Source organism: Polypterus senegalus, chromosome 1 (genome assembly GCF_016835505.1).
Source record: "Polypterus senegalus isolate Bchr_013 chromosome 1, ASM1683550v1, whole genome shotgun sequence".
NCBI lineage: Eukaryota > Metazoa > Chordata > Cladistia > Polypteriformes > Polypteridae > Polypterus > Polypterus senegalus.
The window spans coordinates 30,969,706-30,987,272 of NC_053154.1; the positions used below are offsets into that span (position 1 = coordinate 30,969,706).

At 36.1% G+C, this 17,567-nt stretch overlaps 1 protein-coding gene across 4 annotated transcripts in view; it reads right to left on the reverse strand.

Moving 5' to 3' along the window:
* Positions 1-4,351: 4,351 nt before the first annotated feature.
* tep1 (telomerase-associated protein 1) overlaps positions 4,352-17,567 on the reverse strand; it is a 156,932-nt gene continuing 143,716 nt past the window's right edge. For all 4 annotated transcript variants that reach the window (XM_039745513.1, XM_039745490.1, XM_039745498.1 and 1 more), the window contains exons 51-55: positions 17,194-17,293; positions 10,708-10,804; positions 6,375-6,454; positions 5,902-6,006; positions 4,352-4,897 (exon numbers count right to left, since the gene is read on the reverse strand). In XM_039745513.1, coding sequence (XP_039601447.1) covers positions 4,778-4,897; positions 5,902-6,006; positions 6,375-6,454; positions 10,708-10,804; positions 17,194-17,293 — 502 coding nt within the window. In that variant the 3' untranslated portion in view covers positions 4,352-4,777. The remainder of the gene's footprint in view (positions 4,898-5,901; positions 6,007-6,374; positions 6,455-10,707; positions 10,805-17,193; positions 17,294-17,567) is intronic.

Genomic DNA, 17,567 nt, shown 5'->3' on the forward strand with positions numbered 1-17,567 from the left:
GCTATTTAAACGTACACTTTTACTGTAAAACTTCAGTAAAAATTTTTTACGAATGAACTTTTCTTCAATATCGCATTGAATTTTGATTCTGTTTGTTCTTACATCATGTCAATGCAACGTATAACTGCCCGTGAGTGAATATCGTTTCTTTCTCTCTAATAAATAATCAACACTTTTTCGAATGTTTGTCCCTATGATTTGATAATTGTCATAGCAAAAGCTATTCTAATGGGAAACTGTAAACGTTTTAATACGAATTGCATATCAAGATCTCATTTGGTGTCTAATGTTATTCGCAGAAGATTTACTACATTACCTTCATTGTCGCCTGTTAAAATTTTACATGCCAGAATTGTTTGACAGCACAGTGTATTGATATGCATTCAGCCAATTTGCTGTGTAACCAATCAACAATTTTTGCGTCAATTCTTTTGACTTCATTGTTTCTCGGTGCTAGGACTGCCCGTGTACTCATTTCTTCTGTTGATAACCCTTCAGGATGAAATTCTTCAATAAGATTTGGACATAGTAAGTCTTCTTTTATTGGGAACTTAAAGTGAGGAAAACATAAAAATTTATAAGAGCTGAGAGTGCAGGAACTGAGTCTGACAAAAGCATTCATATGAATGAGATGCGAGAGAACCATAGGCATGGTTGAATATAGTTGAGAGGAGGGCGGGACTTGAAAAAATCTCTTAGCAACAGTCTCGTCTCAAGATTTTGTTTTATAATAGAGAGACGTTATTAACACAGATACTTTATGATGCATGCACGTTAGCAGAAGAGCTGCTGGCTTCTTTGTCATTTGCAACCTCATTGTTAACTGATGGCTGGTTAAGAAATCAGGTGACAATTAAAACCAAAATGAAGCTGTTTAAAATTAAACTTGGCAATTAAGGGTTCTGAAACATAGCAAATGAGTTAACTAAAATTAAGATTAAAAACAACTTGATTTAGCAGTAAATAAATAGGTTCTACTGCAGACCTCCAGGGTCAGAGTTGAGTACCCCTGATAAATGTCCTTCTAATTAATTTATAAGGTTGAAATGTAATTTAGATTGTAATAATTGTTTTTATTGTAATAATATAGAAAATACAAACCATATATTCTTTTACTGTAAAGTAGTAGAAAGGTTTTGGGGTTCTGTGAACAAATGGGTTTGTGCACAAATAGTATCAACATTCCAGTTAGAAAATATTAAATGTGGTTTTCTTATCAAGGACAAGAGAGTTCATTTTTGATCAACAATATTTTAATCCTAAATACACAAATGTAGATTTCTAAAATTTCCTCCAGTTTTTATTTAAAAAAAAAAAAAAAGTATTCTTTAATATCATGAAATTTAATCACACTCTGAAATAATCCTATCTGTTTGAGAAGTTTAATTTAAAATTAGCCCTCCTTTTCTTCTTATTTTACTGTTATATTTATTCCATCCATCCCACTATATCCTAACTACAGGGTCACAGGGGTCTGCTGGAGCCAATCCCAGCCAACGCAGGGCGCAAGGCAGGAAACAAATCCTGGGCAGGGCACCAGTCCACTGCAGGGCGCTGTTATATTTATTCTTTTTATAAATGTTATTTGAAGAAAATAGCAATCCATAAAATCAAGTTGAACTTATAATTTGTTTTGTTAAGTTCGATTTAATTGTATGGAATTTTATTTTCTTCATTGTATAACACCATATTTTATATCATTTTAATAGATACTGTATTTACTTAAACTACTCAGGTGTCAAGTGTTTATATACTTCAATGTTTGACATTAATATATCTTTAATATTTGTATTTCATATCTTTTTAATTAAGTTCATATATATAATATCCTTTGGATTTTTTAAATGTTAGCACATACCCCCATGAAACATTTCATTCTGTTTGCATTTTAACCAATTGACAAAAAAGGTTCTGGCAAAACCAGAATTCATCCACGCCCATTCTTCAGTTTAAATCATTAAATAGATTGATGATTTACAATACAAGAAATACAGTACTTGTGTTGGAATTTGAAGAGAGTTATATCTAGCATATAGGTTGATACATACTTTGTATATCTTCACTTCTAATCAAGAAAGATTTCTTGAGGAAGTAGGAAATAAAATCAAGAACACGCAATCGTAAGTGTTACTAGTGGTGGGCAGCAGGGTGAAGTCAAGGCACTTTTCACTCTGAGATTTCTTAGCACTCTTGAAGGTGGTGACAGTGCTTACATTTTTAAAGTCTAATGGAATTTTTTCATTGATCCAGATATTGCTGATGATCTCTTGAAAACTGCATGCAAGTCTCTTATTGTCAGTTTGGATATCTCTCTAGTGGTATTTTCCTGGTGGTCTTATTGTTCTTCTCTTGATTGACAAACCAAACTGTATTTTCTTAAAAGTCTCATTACAGTCATCTAGTTTACTCCTCAAATGCATGTGGGGTGCAAATCTGCTGGAGTACCGATAAGATAAGAGACCTCACGCATGTGTAAAATGTATGCTTACAGTATTCATGCGTGTAAGTTTTGTGCATGGCTGCTACAGCTTTGTGATGTCATCTTGGCCCTACAAAGCATCATGAGACACTGGGGAAAATAGTTTGTCCAAGTCTGCTGCATGAAAAATTTCTAGAAAAATATCTGGCAAACACAGGATAATCGCTGCAAAAAATGCTTTGGTAAATATTACCAGGAAGAATGAAAATAAGGTTTCAGTAGGTGCGACCGTACATAATCAGCAGGCACTGGGAGCAACTGTTGGAAAATCGGGGGAAAAAAACATTCATCTATCCATTTACTGAACCCGTTTAAAAACAAAAAAAAAAAACCCAGGCTCAGCAGTGAAAGTTTGGCCCAAGAAACAAATTGAACAACTCAAAATATCACCAAACAAATAATGCAGTGGAAAGACATAACTTTTTGAAAATTAAGCAATGAGCTGAAAATGAGGATAACTACAAAAGCCAGGTCCTTTCTTCAAGTGTTACACAAAAAACTGAACTTTTGAACCAAGTGGTTTTATTACTCCGCTATTATATGCCAAAATAATTAACTGATTATTTAAACAAAGAAATGCTTTTTTAGATATTAGTCAATGTGATAAATGTTAAGAGAACAACATAAGAAGTAAGGAAATGTTAATTATGTAAGGAAATATGTATCTTAATCATATGTACAGTATTATGTGATATTAGACTTAATGAAAGGAAATTGTTCAGTTTGAGAAAGCATTAAACTGCCTGTGAAGGTGAAGTCCTGGATAGGATGCAACTCTCAATTGGAAAGTTGGAGTTCCTCAGCACTTGTGTCCAGAAATATAAAATTTTGGGATTTGGAAAATTAGAGATCATAGTGAAAATTAAAAGGGAGGTCTGAATCTGTGCCATTGCTGATATTATTTTTTTTCTATTACTTATACCTTAACCATGAGAATTAACATCAATCATCGTGACAAAACTCACTGCATATGTAAAACACACACGAAAAATGTTTTTTAGGTGAAATATTCCTTTAAAGCCTCAACAGCAGGTGCTAGGATTAATTGTATGGAACTGGCCTTAAGATCACTACCGTCTCCAGAAATGATTCTCTCTGCTATCAGCTCTCTTACCGATGAGACGTTCTGAATACTGATTAATTCAACCCGGGAACTTTGGATGGAAGAAACTTCAAACAAGCTGACATAATTGTGGATGTAATGAGCTGGACCTGCTCTGTTCAAGTGGTAATGGTGGTAAATGTAAACCAGTAGCCCACCTGGATAGATCTGACCATCGTGTTACCACCTACAACTCTGTTATCGACAGCAGCAGGTCTTAATTATCCAAGCTAGAAATTCTCATGTGTGTTTGGGCTTGTTGTTTGTTTATTATAATGTTTATATTTTTTCTTGAGCTTCTGAAGTACTAGGGGTGTTGGACTGTGTTAGCCATTATGAATGTAGTGAGAAGTCAAGCAAAAGGACACCTTTTATTAGCTAACTAAAAAGATTATAATATTCAAGCTGTCGTGGCAACTCAGACCCCTTCTTCTCACTACATTCTTGAGTTTCTATAAAGTTTTAATTTCCCCTCAGGGACAGATAAACACTGTCTGTCTGTCTGTCTGTCTCACCACTTGGGTTGGGGAAAACAAGAGACAGAAGCGCTCTTTGAACATGGGAAAGGTGTTGTATAAATAAAATGTACAGTATTATTACTATTATAACTGGTGCTAGACCTGCCTCTAGATGCTGTTTAATTCAGTGTGAGGGTGGTAGTGGTGGAGTCCACCTTAATGGGCAGTAATGGGTGTAAGATTTTATCCAACTCAAGGCAGTTTATTGTTGGACACACTCACACATATCCATACACACCACAGTAAAACATGTTTCTTCTGTCACTCTGATTTTAATAGATGTGTTATTGTTTTATAAGTCACACAGTTTTTTTTTCCAGATCAACTTTATTAATCAAACTAATCCAGAAACCATGCTGATTTACTACATGAATTTAAATATGACCCATACAATGTTAAAGTCTTTGGTTTGTTTTGTAATATGGCTATCATACCTCAAATTTATTTCATAGAATCAACATGGGTCACTTACTGTACATGTTAATTAACATTTCCATTATATAAAAATAACAAAAACAAACAAACAAAAAAAAAATCAATAAATCAGAAATCAGTTCAGTTTGTATTTGTATTATTCTCCCAAATTTAACAAACTAAACAACAAAATAAACTGAACTCGCTAAGTGTTTCAGTACATATGTGGCAATAGTGCATTGGTACCTATAACATTAATATTCTTCATTCCGTCCATTCAATAAAGTAAACATTTCCTAAGATGTCTCCACACACCAGCAATCTGTCTCGACTGGGGTTCAATTCCAAGCATGAAACTGGTCCTTTACAGAGAAACAAACCCACCTACAAGAGACAAGACAAAGTGTTAATTTACCCAGACGCGCTTGTTTTGCAGCTTTATTTCCCACAATCCTAAGGCTTTTGTAGGAATAATTTAACTTTTCTTTGGTAGATGTGTCAAATTTACTGCTTCAATTGAAGTACAGATTTGCTTTTCAAGCTTGCTAAACTAAATCACTTATACTTTTATATATTTATAAAAATCCATTAATGTCATTGTAAGCTAAATCATGTTTTTGTTTTTTTATAATCTTGGGTTTTAAATTTTGGATGGAAATACACTAGGCTTTTACCCACTCTTAAAGGAATACTCCCTGCCACAAATAATATTTTTTTTGACTAATGTTGTATAATGGCAAATGATATTACATATATACATGGAAAAAATAATTCTCATGTTACTTGTGTCACATAATCCACATTTCAGTTATCCAGTCATAAGCAAAAAATATGCAAAATGTATGCTTTATAATAAAATATTGTTTAATATGACACAAGTAACACAAGATATTTTTTTCTTTTTATTACGGCCATTTTTCACATCATTTGCTATTATAAAATTGTCTTAATTGTATTAAATAAAAATATTTTTTAGCCATCCCTACAAACTCCATAGGGTTAGTAACATATAGAAAATATAATTTTTGGCTGAAATATTTCTTTAAAAATATAGTTACATCAATCTGCATCTTTTTAGCCACATCTCTAAAAAAATGTAAGCTTTTCTTTTGCTGCCAGGCCCCTGGGCCATATTGGATAATATGCCAGGAAGGTCATTAATTTTTCAAGTTCTGATTTTTAAAACTTTTAACATCCATCCATCATCCAACCTGCTATATCCTAACTACAGGGTCACGGGGGTCTGCTGGAGCCAATCCCAGCCAACACCGGACGCAAGGCAGGAAACAAACCCCGGGCAGAGCGCCAGTCCACCACAGAACTTTTAACTACCAAACAAAATATACACAGAAATAAGCTGCTGGGCTTTTGCAAGGCTATGCCAATACCTGTTTCATTGTTTTACAATCCCATAGTTTGATACTTTGGTCATAGGATGCTGTGATGATCACACTTTCTGTCATTTTCAAAGCACTGACTTTATTTTTGTGCACCTGTTAAAATGACAAAGAGAAAGACAGGAAGAAAAAACTTAAGGTGGTTTGTATAATATAACCAGAAAATAGAATAAACCCATTTCTAATAGTTTTATTTCAACTAGTCTTTGTTATAAAACTAAACAAAGTTATTACTTAACAAAACCAATATTTCTTTGTGATTGTAGGGGCTAAATGATATTATTGACTCCTACTGCTGCTTCACATTTTATTTTACTTCTTAGCCTGAGTTCTAGCTGCCTTTTTACAGTTTGCATTTTCCTTTATGCACTTTTGTTTGTTGACCTGGTGCTTTTCGGTTTTCAAGTAAATAAACTAATGAATACTCCTTGCTTCTGTCCTTATTAAAAATCCAAATGATTTACCTTCATCTTGTTCCATTTGGAATCCTTTGAATTACCTCTGTACCACAGGTATCCTTCTGAATCTCCACAAGTTAAAGAATCTAGGGAAAAACAAAAAAATAAAACAAAGACAATATTTGATTCATTTTATTACAGCATAGTGTGATGCCCAGGGGTGCCCGCAGCCATGGCATCACCCTGTTCCTGGGACATCGATAGTCATGAAACCGGGGATGGACTACTGCAACGAGGACACACTGTACATTGTATTCTCCAACAGGCAGGCAATGTGCAGAAAGTACAGTGCAGTCATCAATAAATAAAAATTGGGAGTTGCCTCCTAGACTAGACTTTCTCATATATTCAGCTATGGGGATGAATATTTGAGCAGTAGACCACAAGACAATGATTATATTTTTATATTATGTACATTAAAGAACCATCAACAACAAATCAAACTAAACAACTATTATAAAAGTAAAGTTGAATAAATCAGACTCCGTAGCTGCATGAATAATGAACATGCCAAATTTCATTTATCTCATTGCGTTTTTGAGTTATTGGCTTTATAGACACACAGAAATGACATAATTCCAAAAATGGTATTTTTGGACTCACGGAGGTTTACAAAATCAAGATTCATCAATATCTCGAGGTTGAATTTTTTTCTTATTTTGTCTCTTCCTAAACTTTTACCTCCAGTTTCCCTCACAATCTCCTTTTTGCTCTCTTGATCTCTCACTTTTAGACCCCTTTTATCCCCCACAAGTGTAGGTGTGCCAAATGACCTGGCAGAGCCTTGATAAACAACAGCTGCGCTAACTGCCTTCCTGCACGATACACACAATTTGAAAAATCCCTCATCAAGATCTTCATGGCTACATAGCTTTCCTCCTGCATTACTGCACCCATGAGGCCTGCCCACCCTAACTGTATTTTTTCATAGAAACCCCTGTACTGCCACAGACCCCTATTCACTTCATCACACATAGGCATGATTGTTTTGTAAGCACTACAAATTTCATGTAATTTTTTATGAAAACAAATCTATTAAAATGAGTTACTACATATAGTGCTTCATGAATTGCTTGTGCTTACAGTTTAAATTAAATTCAACCTAAACACTAGCTATATAGGATCCATTAACATATTTAATTTCAACAGAAGGCAAGGCAGGTAATTAACATAATTAAGTAAACAGTTACGTAATAATGGATATACATTATATGGAATGCCAGTACATGTACACAGGCGTGGTGAATGAGATCAACCTGCTTGTTGTTGTGTGTAAAAATAATGGGATGACTCAACTTCTCATTTTGTTGGCTACCATGGCCTGAAGAAAAGACCTCAGTGACTTTCACACAAGGTACTGATTTTGGTAGAACGTCAGAAATAAAGAAATATTCAAATTACTGTTGTCTGAAATGTAACAGAGGCTGAAGTGATTTGGATGGAAGCTGGAAAGAAAAACATCAGGTGGGTCAAAATAGACAAAAGTGCAACCTCCATGAACACAATGTCCATGCATTAATTTGAGATGCTAGAGAAAAACAAACAACTCTGGAAAATCTGACTGACAAATGTCAATATAAAAACAGAAGCAGGATATTTCAGTATGAACAGTCTGATGAAAACTTCACAGAGGGGGCTACTATGGTTCAGTTGAGGGGCATAAAAACCTTATTGCACCCAAAAATAGTTTGTGGGTAAAACAAGAAGGGAAAATAAAACAAGTCTTCTGGTCTGGTTTTCAACAATGTATATTTGTAGTATACACCAGAAGAAGTCTACAGGTGAGCAACTCTTGTTTACCACAGTCAAGTGTTCTGGTGGCTGCAGGGTGCATTCTTAAGGTGTGGTTTAGGGTTAATGATTTTATTGGAGGTCATTGTAAATGTGAATTAATAAAACACAAATGTGAGAATTTATGCTCATCCTGTGGTGTACCACAGCTGAAAGTTAACAAATCTACAGACTGCAATGACTACAAAATAAGCCTCATCTCGCATGCCTTGAAAATACTGATCCATTTCAAAAATAGGACTACACCAATTGGGAAAAGAAACCTCACAAAAAGTCTAATGGGCTTCACAAAAGGGAAAGGTATGAGGGAGGCAATTTTCTAACTACATATAACATACAAAAGATTCACGGATATCAAGAACAAAATACAAATGTGCCTTATCAATTACCAGAAAGCCTTTGACAAAGGAAGACACAATAAATTAATGGAAGTTTTGCAGAAAGTTGGATTACCATAAGTAAAAAGGAGATTCAAAGAGAACTTGTACTGAAATGGGCAAGCATGTGTTCCCACCAAGGAAGATGCAATGTGTCTCTTCAAAATCAGAAGAGGAGTGAGACAAGGATGTGCACTATTACCAGTACTTTTTAATATATACAATAAAATCATGGTAACCGAGTTATTGGAAGAAACAAAGGGATTAAATATAGGTGAATATAACATAAACAACATAAGATAGGCAGATGACATCACCCTACTGCATGGGTGTCGAACTTCGGTCCTGGAGGGTCCCAGTGGCTGCAGGTTTTCATTCTAACATCTTCTTCATTAGTGACCAGTTTTTGTTGCTAATTAACTTCTTTTGCCTTAATTTTAAGTAACTTGACTTAGGCCCCCTAGTTGTCTCTTTTTCCTTAATTAGCAGCCAAACAATAACGAGACACAAAACACGCCGCCACACAACCAGCTCACCTGTGCCCACCACACAATATCTAAAAATAAAGAAAGGTGTCTCGGTAAGGTTGATTTCTCAGGTCACTAAAACATCTTGATGGTGTTCTTAGAAAAAACAGAAAAATCAACAGTTTTGGAAATGTCTACTATGGCAGAATGAGAGCAGCAATAAGCCATGGAATTAAATAATGAGTTTAATTAACAGTAAGAATCGGCCGCTCATTAAGAAACTAGTTGCAGTAAAATTAGCTGGAGTCTGAAATCCCAGTTTAGCTGGTCATCTGTTGGCTCGTTTCATGTCTCATTTCTGTTTGGCTGTCATTTAATGAAGAAAGGAATAAATTCAGAGGACTGAATCCTTAAAAATAAGACTAGTTAAAATGAAGCGGAAAGGAGTTAATTAGCAGTGAAAACAGGTCACTGATTAGGTAAAGGGTTAGAATGAAAACCTGTAGCCCCTGTGGCCCTCCAGGCCTGGAGTTTGACACCCATGCCAACTAGAAGAAAATAAAAAGAACTTACAACAGACGATTGAGAGGATAGTTCAAGAAAACCAACATAAAGAAAAACAAAGTCATTGTAATCACCTAAGAAACAGTACACAGCTGCAACTGTAATAATAAATGGAAATAATAAATGTAATACATAATGAACAGGTAGATAGTTACAAGTATCTTGGAAGATAGAATACAAAATGATGGTAGGTGTAAAAAGGATATATAAACTAAAACTGGAATAACCCAGGATGCTTTTTGGAAACAAAAGAAATTAAGAGGAGGAAACATGAATATGGGCTGGAAGAAGAGATTATTGTAGTGTTATGTAATTCTCAAAAGTAAGTTATGGATGTGAAACGTGGACCTACAACAAAACAGGCCATCAAGAGGATAGCAGCGTTTAAACAGGGGGTTAGCCACTAACAAGCTGAATTGATGACATTACCTAATGGTGTAACACGGTTTACTACAGTCACATAAAATGGCTGGCAGAGCAAAGACATCAATGGAGACATATGATAGTCAACCTGTCGACTGTGGACAACACTTGAAGTGGTGAAGCATTTAATGGTAGTGAAATTTTCCAAGTTCTAAAATTTCTCATCTAGTAGCCGTATAAGTAGTTATATCGTCACATGTTCAGACTAGAGTACAGTAAAATGTGTACCTGCATGTCCAAGCAACGTATAAATATCTACAGGCAACAAGTGGTTTGAGGGGACATAAATACAGATTTAAACTCTAACCATTTTTATCCATTGGAACGCTGATTAACTAGCTGACGCTTCTAAACACTGTTTTTTCGTTTCAGAAATTATCTTTGGAATTTCTTTTAAATATTGTTTAGGTGTGTTATTTGTGGCATTACTTTCATTTGGCAACAATGCCTTTTAAACCCTTCTATGGTATTTTTGGCTTTGAACGGGCAGGCATCCCTTCCAGGGTTAGCTGATGCCTTCTGCCCAATGCTGCTGCCATTGTCTTTCAGCAACTGTCTACTGGATAAGCTGGTAAGATGGCTGATGTTACAAAATAAAGATTGCTTGATTAATTAAGTAGGGTCTATAGCTTGTTATGGATTTTAAAAATGGTTAGTACCAAAGTGCATGTGCAGTCAATCAAACATTTGAAAATGCAGGTTTTATTAAAGACATACTTTCAAATGATGCAACACATGTAATCCAAGAGTTTCCTTCCAAGGAGAGCACTTCCTTGTTTTTCTTTGAAACTTGCAGCGTCAAGTTTTCAAAATCCTGAAATTGTAATATTTAGATAAAAAAAATTATTTAGGAACACCAGGACCAGAAGCAAGTATACAGAGATACAAAATGTATTTTTTATTTATACTAGTGAAATACATCAGAGAAAATACTAAAATGTGCACTAATCACAGTAAAGCAAATATCATATAATAAAGAAGAAAACTATTTGCCAATAGACTGTGTTGAAAATTTCAACAACAAAATGTGTCTAACATGTTGGCTTTAGCTAGATGCATGTGAATCTTAACAGGGTGGTGACAATAAAATAAAGAGAATTAATTAAAAAGGAGAGAGATGGAAGCAACAAGGAAGACATACTGGTAAGAGGACACATGTCAGCAACACCTCTATAGGGTTTTACACCGAAAAAGAGTAGTTCCTTCATTTTAATAGAAGACGTTACGTTGGATTTTCCTTTCTTGTTAAAGCTCTCACCTGAGTAAAACAAAACCTGTATTTCTATGTACATTAAAATACAACTTTTTTTTATTAGGCTGCGCAGTGGTATGGCATAATTGTGAGCGAGCTAATATTCAGCGCAGAAGGATTGGAAAACCTTGTTTATGTAATTAATGGACACGGAACCTACTGCAAATCAAGATTTGTCTGTTATTTCCTGATGGTTTATAAACACATTTGAGTTCAAACTTGAATTAACTGTTTTCTTAACAGGGCATAGGTAAGCACTGAGTCTTTACTGATCTAGGGTTCTGGAATTGGATCCAGTGCCCAGTTTCTCAATTCTCCCTTGGACTCCATGTGTTTTCTTCCATGTACTTCAGTTTTCTTTGCACAACCCAAAGATGGTATGGTTTGTATTAATTGGCAACTCCAGATTTGCCCAGTGATGTATGTTTTTCAGTGAACTCTAAATTGGATTAAGCAGGTTTCATAAGGTTATAGTATTTTACTATTATTAACTCTCTGAGGGCTGAATATTTTTTCCAAACAACTCTGAAAGGCACACAAAACAACAGTTTCACACATAAATCAACATAAAATGTCTGCTGCTGCGTGTTGTGGCAGCTGTCGGTGCCTGTTTGCCGTCTCTGGCAGCTGTATGGGGTGGTTCGATGGCTAACAGGAATGCACAGTGGGTGGTGTTGGCAGTGGCAGTGCGAAGCCATCTGGTTTGTACCTCTTGTCATCATAAGTGGCAGATCTCCCAGGAAAACTTTGCTGTAGGTGCATCAGCTACACGAACGCGTTCAGCACTATGATCAACCGGGGACCAATCAGCTGATGCTGGTACCTCACTTTCATTTTCGATTTCTACCTCAAGATCACTTGCATCAAAATCAGAGTCGGACAAGTCAGAGTGCAATTCAGTGATAATACGCAAAAGGTCATCCACAGAGAAGTTTACTTTGCTCATTTTCCTTGGTCTCTCACCAGAAGTTGATGCCATTTTAGAGGTTGTTTGCTCTTTGCTACTTGTGCACGCACAGGAAATTGAGGTCAAATCAACAAAGCTCATTTCCTTCTAGCAAAGTGAGTCAAACTAAAATGTAACAACAACTTTTGTTGCCGTTTACTGCTGATTAACGTACTCTACCCCTGAATTTAGACAAAAGTCGACATCTGCCCTGAAAGAGTTAAACAAACAGGAGTGCAATCCCTCGCTTCATCTGTACAGATAATACATTTGAACAATCTAGACAAGAACAGGCCATTCTGCCCAAGAAAGCTGGTCAGTACTCTCCACTAAATTCTAGTCTAATTTTGAAAATCCCTAAAAAAAATCTTACTGCCTAACACCCTATGTATTTCAAGTGTCTATAGTTTTCTATGTAAAGAAAAACCTCCTAAAGTTTTTGTGAAATTTACGCTTCATAAGTTTCCAGCTGTGTCCCCGTGTTCTTGATGAACTCATTTTTAAGTCACCGTCTCGATCCACTGGAGTAATTCCCTTCATAATTTTAAACACTTCAATCATGTCACCTCTTAATCTTCTTTTGCTTAAACTGAAAAGGCTCAGCTCTTTTAAACTTTCCTCATAATACATCCCCTGTAGCTCTGGAATCAGCCTAGTCACTCTTCTCTGGACCTTTTCTAGCACTGCTATATCCTTTTTGTAGCATGAAGACCAAAACTGCACACAGTACACTAGATGAGGCCTCACCAGTTTGTTATAAAGCTCAAGCAAACCCTCATTGGACGTGTACTCTGCACAACATTCTGTTTGCCTTCTTTAATGGCTTCTGAACACTGTCTGGAAGATGACAGTGTAGAGTCCACTACGACTCCTAAATCCTTAACATAAGGTGTACTCTCAATTTTCAGACCGCTATGTGTAATACTTTATATTTACTGACATTAAATTTTATTTGCCACAAATCTGCCCAAGCCTGTATGCTATCCAAGTCCTCCTGTAATGTTATAACGGATTCCAAATTAAGTGGAACACCATTCTTAATGTCAGCCAATTCTGATGAGGTTCCTTGCACCATATCCCTCTGATTCCTGTGTCTGAGTCAATTCTATACCCATCTACAAAAATCACCCTGAACTCCCCACTTCTTTGAGTTTGATGCCCAACCTCTCATGTGGCACCTAATCAAATGCTTTCTGAAAGTTAAGATAACTAATATCATAAGCTCCACTTTGATCGTATCCTTTTGTTGCTTCCTCATGGAATTCCAGCATGTTAGTAAAACATAACCTCCCTCTTCTAAACCCATACTGACTGTTTAGAAAAATTCCTGTGCTTGCCATGTGCTGCTCAATCTTATCCTTAATAATTCAAGATTTTATATATGTACTCTCTAGCCTCCTTAAGAACGCAAGGGTAAATATTACTTGTGCAAATGGAACCAGGAAAGCAATCTATATACACACAGAATATATATATATATATATATATATATATATATATATATATATATATATATATATATGTATGTATATATGTATATATGTATATATGTATATATGTATATATATATATATATATATATATATACATATATATATATATATATATATATATATATATATATATATATAAGTCAATGTGTGTATGTATGTTCCAGAATCACATCTAAACGGCTGGAGCGATTTTCATGAAACTTGGTACAAATGTTTCTCAATGGTCAACTAAAAATACTGTAGGGTGAAATCAGCCCTAACCCATCCCCCCTTCTTGGTAGGGTGGGGGGTGATCTTAATGGTCTTGTATGCATGTTATCATTCAGTTGACACTCGGATGACCACCAAAGGGCGAGCTGGAGGTGACTGCCAGCATTCATTATGTTTGAGCACCACCACCACCCCTGTTGCTTTTGAAATTAAATGGAGTTCTATGCGTGCAAGTGTGTGTGTGTGTGTGTGTCTGTCTGGTGCAGAAGTGAGATGTAGAGTTGGAGTGAGGGATCCCGCTCCGAGGATATGCAAGCAAGGCCAGCACACCGGCAAAAAGAAACATCCTAAGAAAGACAGTCGCTTAGCTGCTAATGCACAAATGATGCGAGCACGTCGGCAACATGAATCCTCATAGCAGAGAGATGCCCAGAGTAGTTCTGACAATTTCAATACTTTTTAGGATCCCGTGCTTTTAACAACACGGGCTTACACAGTTAGTATATAACAGGCACTGCCTGCATTCTTTATGTTTGAGCGCCACCACACCCCTGTTGCTTTTGAAATTAAATACAGTTTTACGCATGCAAGTGTGTCTGTCCAGTGCAGAAGTGAGATGTAGAGTCGGGGTGAAGGCTCCAGCTTCGAGGATACGTAAGCAAGGCCAGCACACCGGCAAAAGGAAACATCCTAAGAAAGACGGTCGCTTAGCTGCTAATGCACAAACGATGCCAGCACGTCAGCAACATGAATCCTCATAGCAGAGAGATGCCCAGAGTAGTTCTGTTGATTTCAATACTTTGTAGGATCCCGTGCTTTTAACAATAAGGGCTTACACAGTTAGTATATAGCAGGTGACTGCCAGCATTCTTTAAGTTTGAGTGCCACCACACCTCTGTTGCTTTTGAAATTAAATAAAGTTGGCCGGTTCCGAGCATCAACTGGATGATAACATACAGTGGTGTGAAAAACTATTTGCCCCTTCCTGATTTCTTATTCTTTTGCATGTTTGTCACACAAAATGTTTCTGATCATCAAACACATTTAACCATTAGTCAAATATAACACAAGTAAACACAAAATGCAGTTTTTAAATGATGGTTTTTATTATTTAGGGAGAAAAAATCCAAACCTACATGGCCCTGTGTGAAAAAGTAATTGCCCCCTGAACCTAATAACTGGTTGGGCCACCCTTAGCAGCAATAACTGCAATCAAGCGTTTGCGATAACTTGCAATGAGTCTTTTACAGCGCTCTGGAGGAATTTTGGCCCACTCATCTTTGCAGAATTGTTGTAATTCAGCTTTATTTGAGGGTTTTCTAGCATGAACCGCCTTTTTAAGGTCATGCCATAGCATCTCAATTGGATTCAGGTCAGGACTTTGACTAGGCCACTCCAAAGTCTTCATTTTGTTTTTCTTCAGCCATTCAGAGGTGGATTTGCTGGTGTGTTTTGGGTCATTGTCCTGTTGCAGCACCCAAGATCGCTTCAGCTTGACTTGACGAACAGATGGCCGGACATTCTCCTTCAGGATTTTTTGGTAGACAGTAGAATTCATGGTTCCATCTATCACAGCAAGCCTTCCAGGTCCTGAAGCAGCAAAACAACCCCAGACCATCACACTACCACCACCATATTTTACTGTTGGTATGATGTTCTTTTTCTGAAATGCTGTGTTCCTTTTCGCCAGATGTAATGGGACATTTGCCTTCCAAAAGTTCAACTTTTGTCTCATCAGTCCACAAGGTATTTTCCCAAAAGTCTTGGCAATCATTGAGATGTTTCTTAGCAAAATTGAGATGAGCCCTAATGTTCTTTTGCTTAACAGTGGTTTGCGTCTTGGAAATCTGCCATGCAGGCTGTTTTTGCCCAGTCTCTTTCTTATGGTGGAGTCGTGAACACTGACCTTAATTGAGGCAAGTGAGGCCTGCAGTTCTTTAGACGTTGTCCTTGGGTCTTTTGTGACCTCTCGGATGAGTCGTCTCTGCGCTCTTGGGGTAATTTTGGTCAGCCGGCCACTCCTGGGAAGGTTCACCACTGTTCCATGTTTTTGCCATTTGTGGATAATGGCTCTCACTGTGGTTTGCTGGAGTCCCAAAGCTTTAGAAATGGCTTTATAACCTTTACCAGACTGATAGATCTCAATTACTTCTGTTCTCATTTGTTCCTGAATTTCTTTGGATCTTGGCATGATGTCTAGCTTTTGAGGTGCTTTTGGTCTACTTCTCTGTGTCAGGCAGCTCCTATTTAAGTGATTTCTTGATTGAAACAGGTGTGGCAGTAATCAGACCTGGGGGTGGCTACGGAAATTGAACTCAGGTGTGATACACCACAGTTAGGTTATTTTTTAACAAGGGGGCAATTACTTTTTCACACAGGGCCATGTAGGTTTGGATTTTTTCTCCCTAAATAATAAAACCATCATTTAAAAAACTGCATTTTGTGTTTACTTGTGTTATATTTGACTAATGGTTAAATGTGTCTGATGATCAGAAACATTTTGTGTGACAAACATGCAAAAGAATAAGAAATCAGGAAGGGGACAAATAGTTTTTCACACCACTGTACATACAAGACCGCAAGACAAGGACATTAGTGAGTCTTTGTTTGTTAATTTATTTTTAAAGTTGTTTTTTTTTTTTTATTATGTTTTTCTCAAACAACTAAAAAAAAAAAAAAACACTTTAATTTTCCTCCCGGACAACGCTGGGCATTTCAGCTAGTTTAAAATAAAACAAAGACATTTGCAAAGAACAGAAGACTTAATCTTGTATATCAAAATAATAAGTGGTTTTATTTTTACCTCTCCTTTAATGAACCAGATCTTTTTTCTTTTCACAGTTAATAGGATGTAGTGATGAAGATAAGGTTCAAAGTAGAAACCAAATGTATATAGGCCACCAATCCACATTCTCTTATACTTATACTACAACAGTTTATTTGTTGATTTACCCAAAATGCAAGTTTTTAGGATGATGAAAGAAATGTAAGTACGTAGAGAAAAGGTTCATGAACCTGACAAGAATTGGCAAACTTCACAGGGCTTCTCATCAGGCCAGGAATCTAATCAAGGCCAATGTCAAAAAGCCACACCACCTTGGTGCAATTTTTCCATTAAATTTAATAACTATTTTCCAGTACTTTAGGGATACCATTGGTTTATTTTTTTACTTAGCCTGACAATTGGCTACAATATTTTATTCACTGCTTCAAATGCTGTTCTGTGTATTTCTAAGTTAATCAATGTTAAATAAGATTTTTACATATTTAAAAAAAACGAGAAAGTAGAAAATGAGACTTACTATTAATTTAATGTCAAGCATTCCTTCAACTTCAGCAGCAATGATGATGTTCTTCTTAGTTTTTGGCAGGAATCCAATAATATGATGCTCATTTTCCCAGCTTTGTGGATTAAATAAAAAAATAATGTTTGTTTTTTATGTATTGTACACTAATACACTGTGATACAAACATGTTTTACTTCCATATCAAAAGATAGCAATATTGTCTATTAGTTGATTTAAAGCATTCACATATTTCTTCTCTTTTGTGTTTCACTGACACAAAATAGTGCACAACTATCATTCATTAAGGTTTTCGGCTTTCTATATACTATTGTGGTACTGGCTACATATTTTCTGTGCAACTAGTCGTTCAATCAAAGGCTCACCCCAGG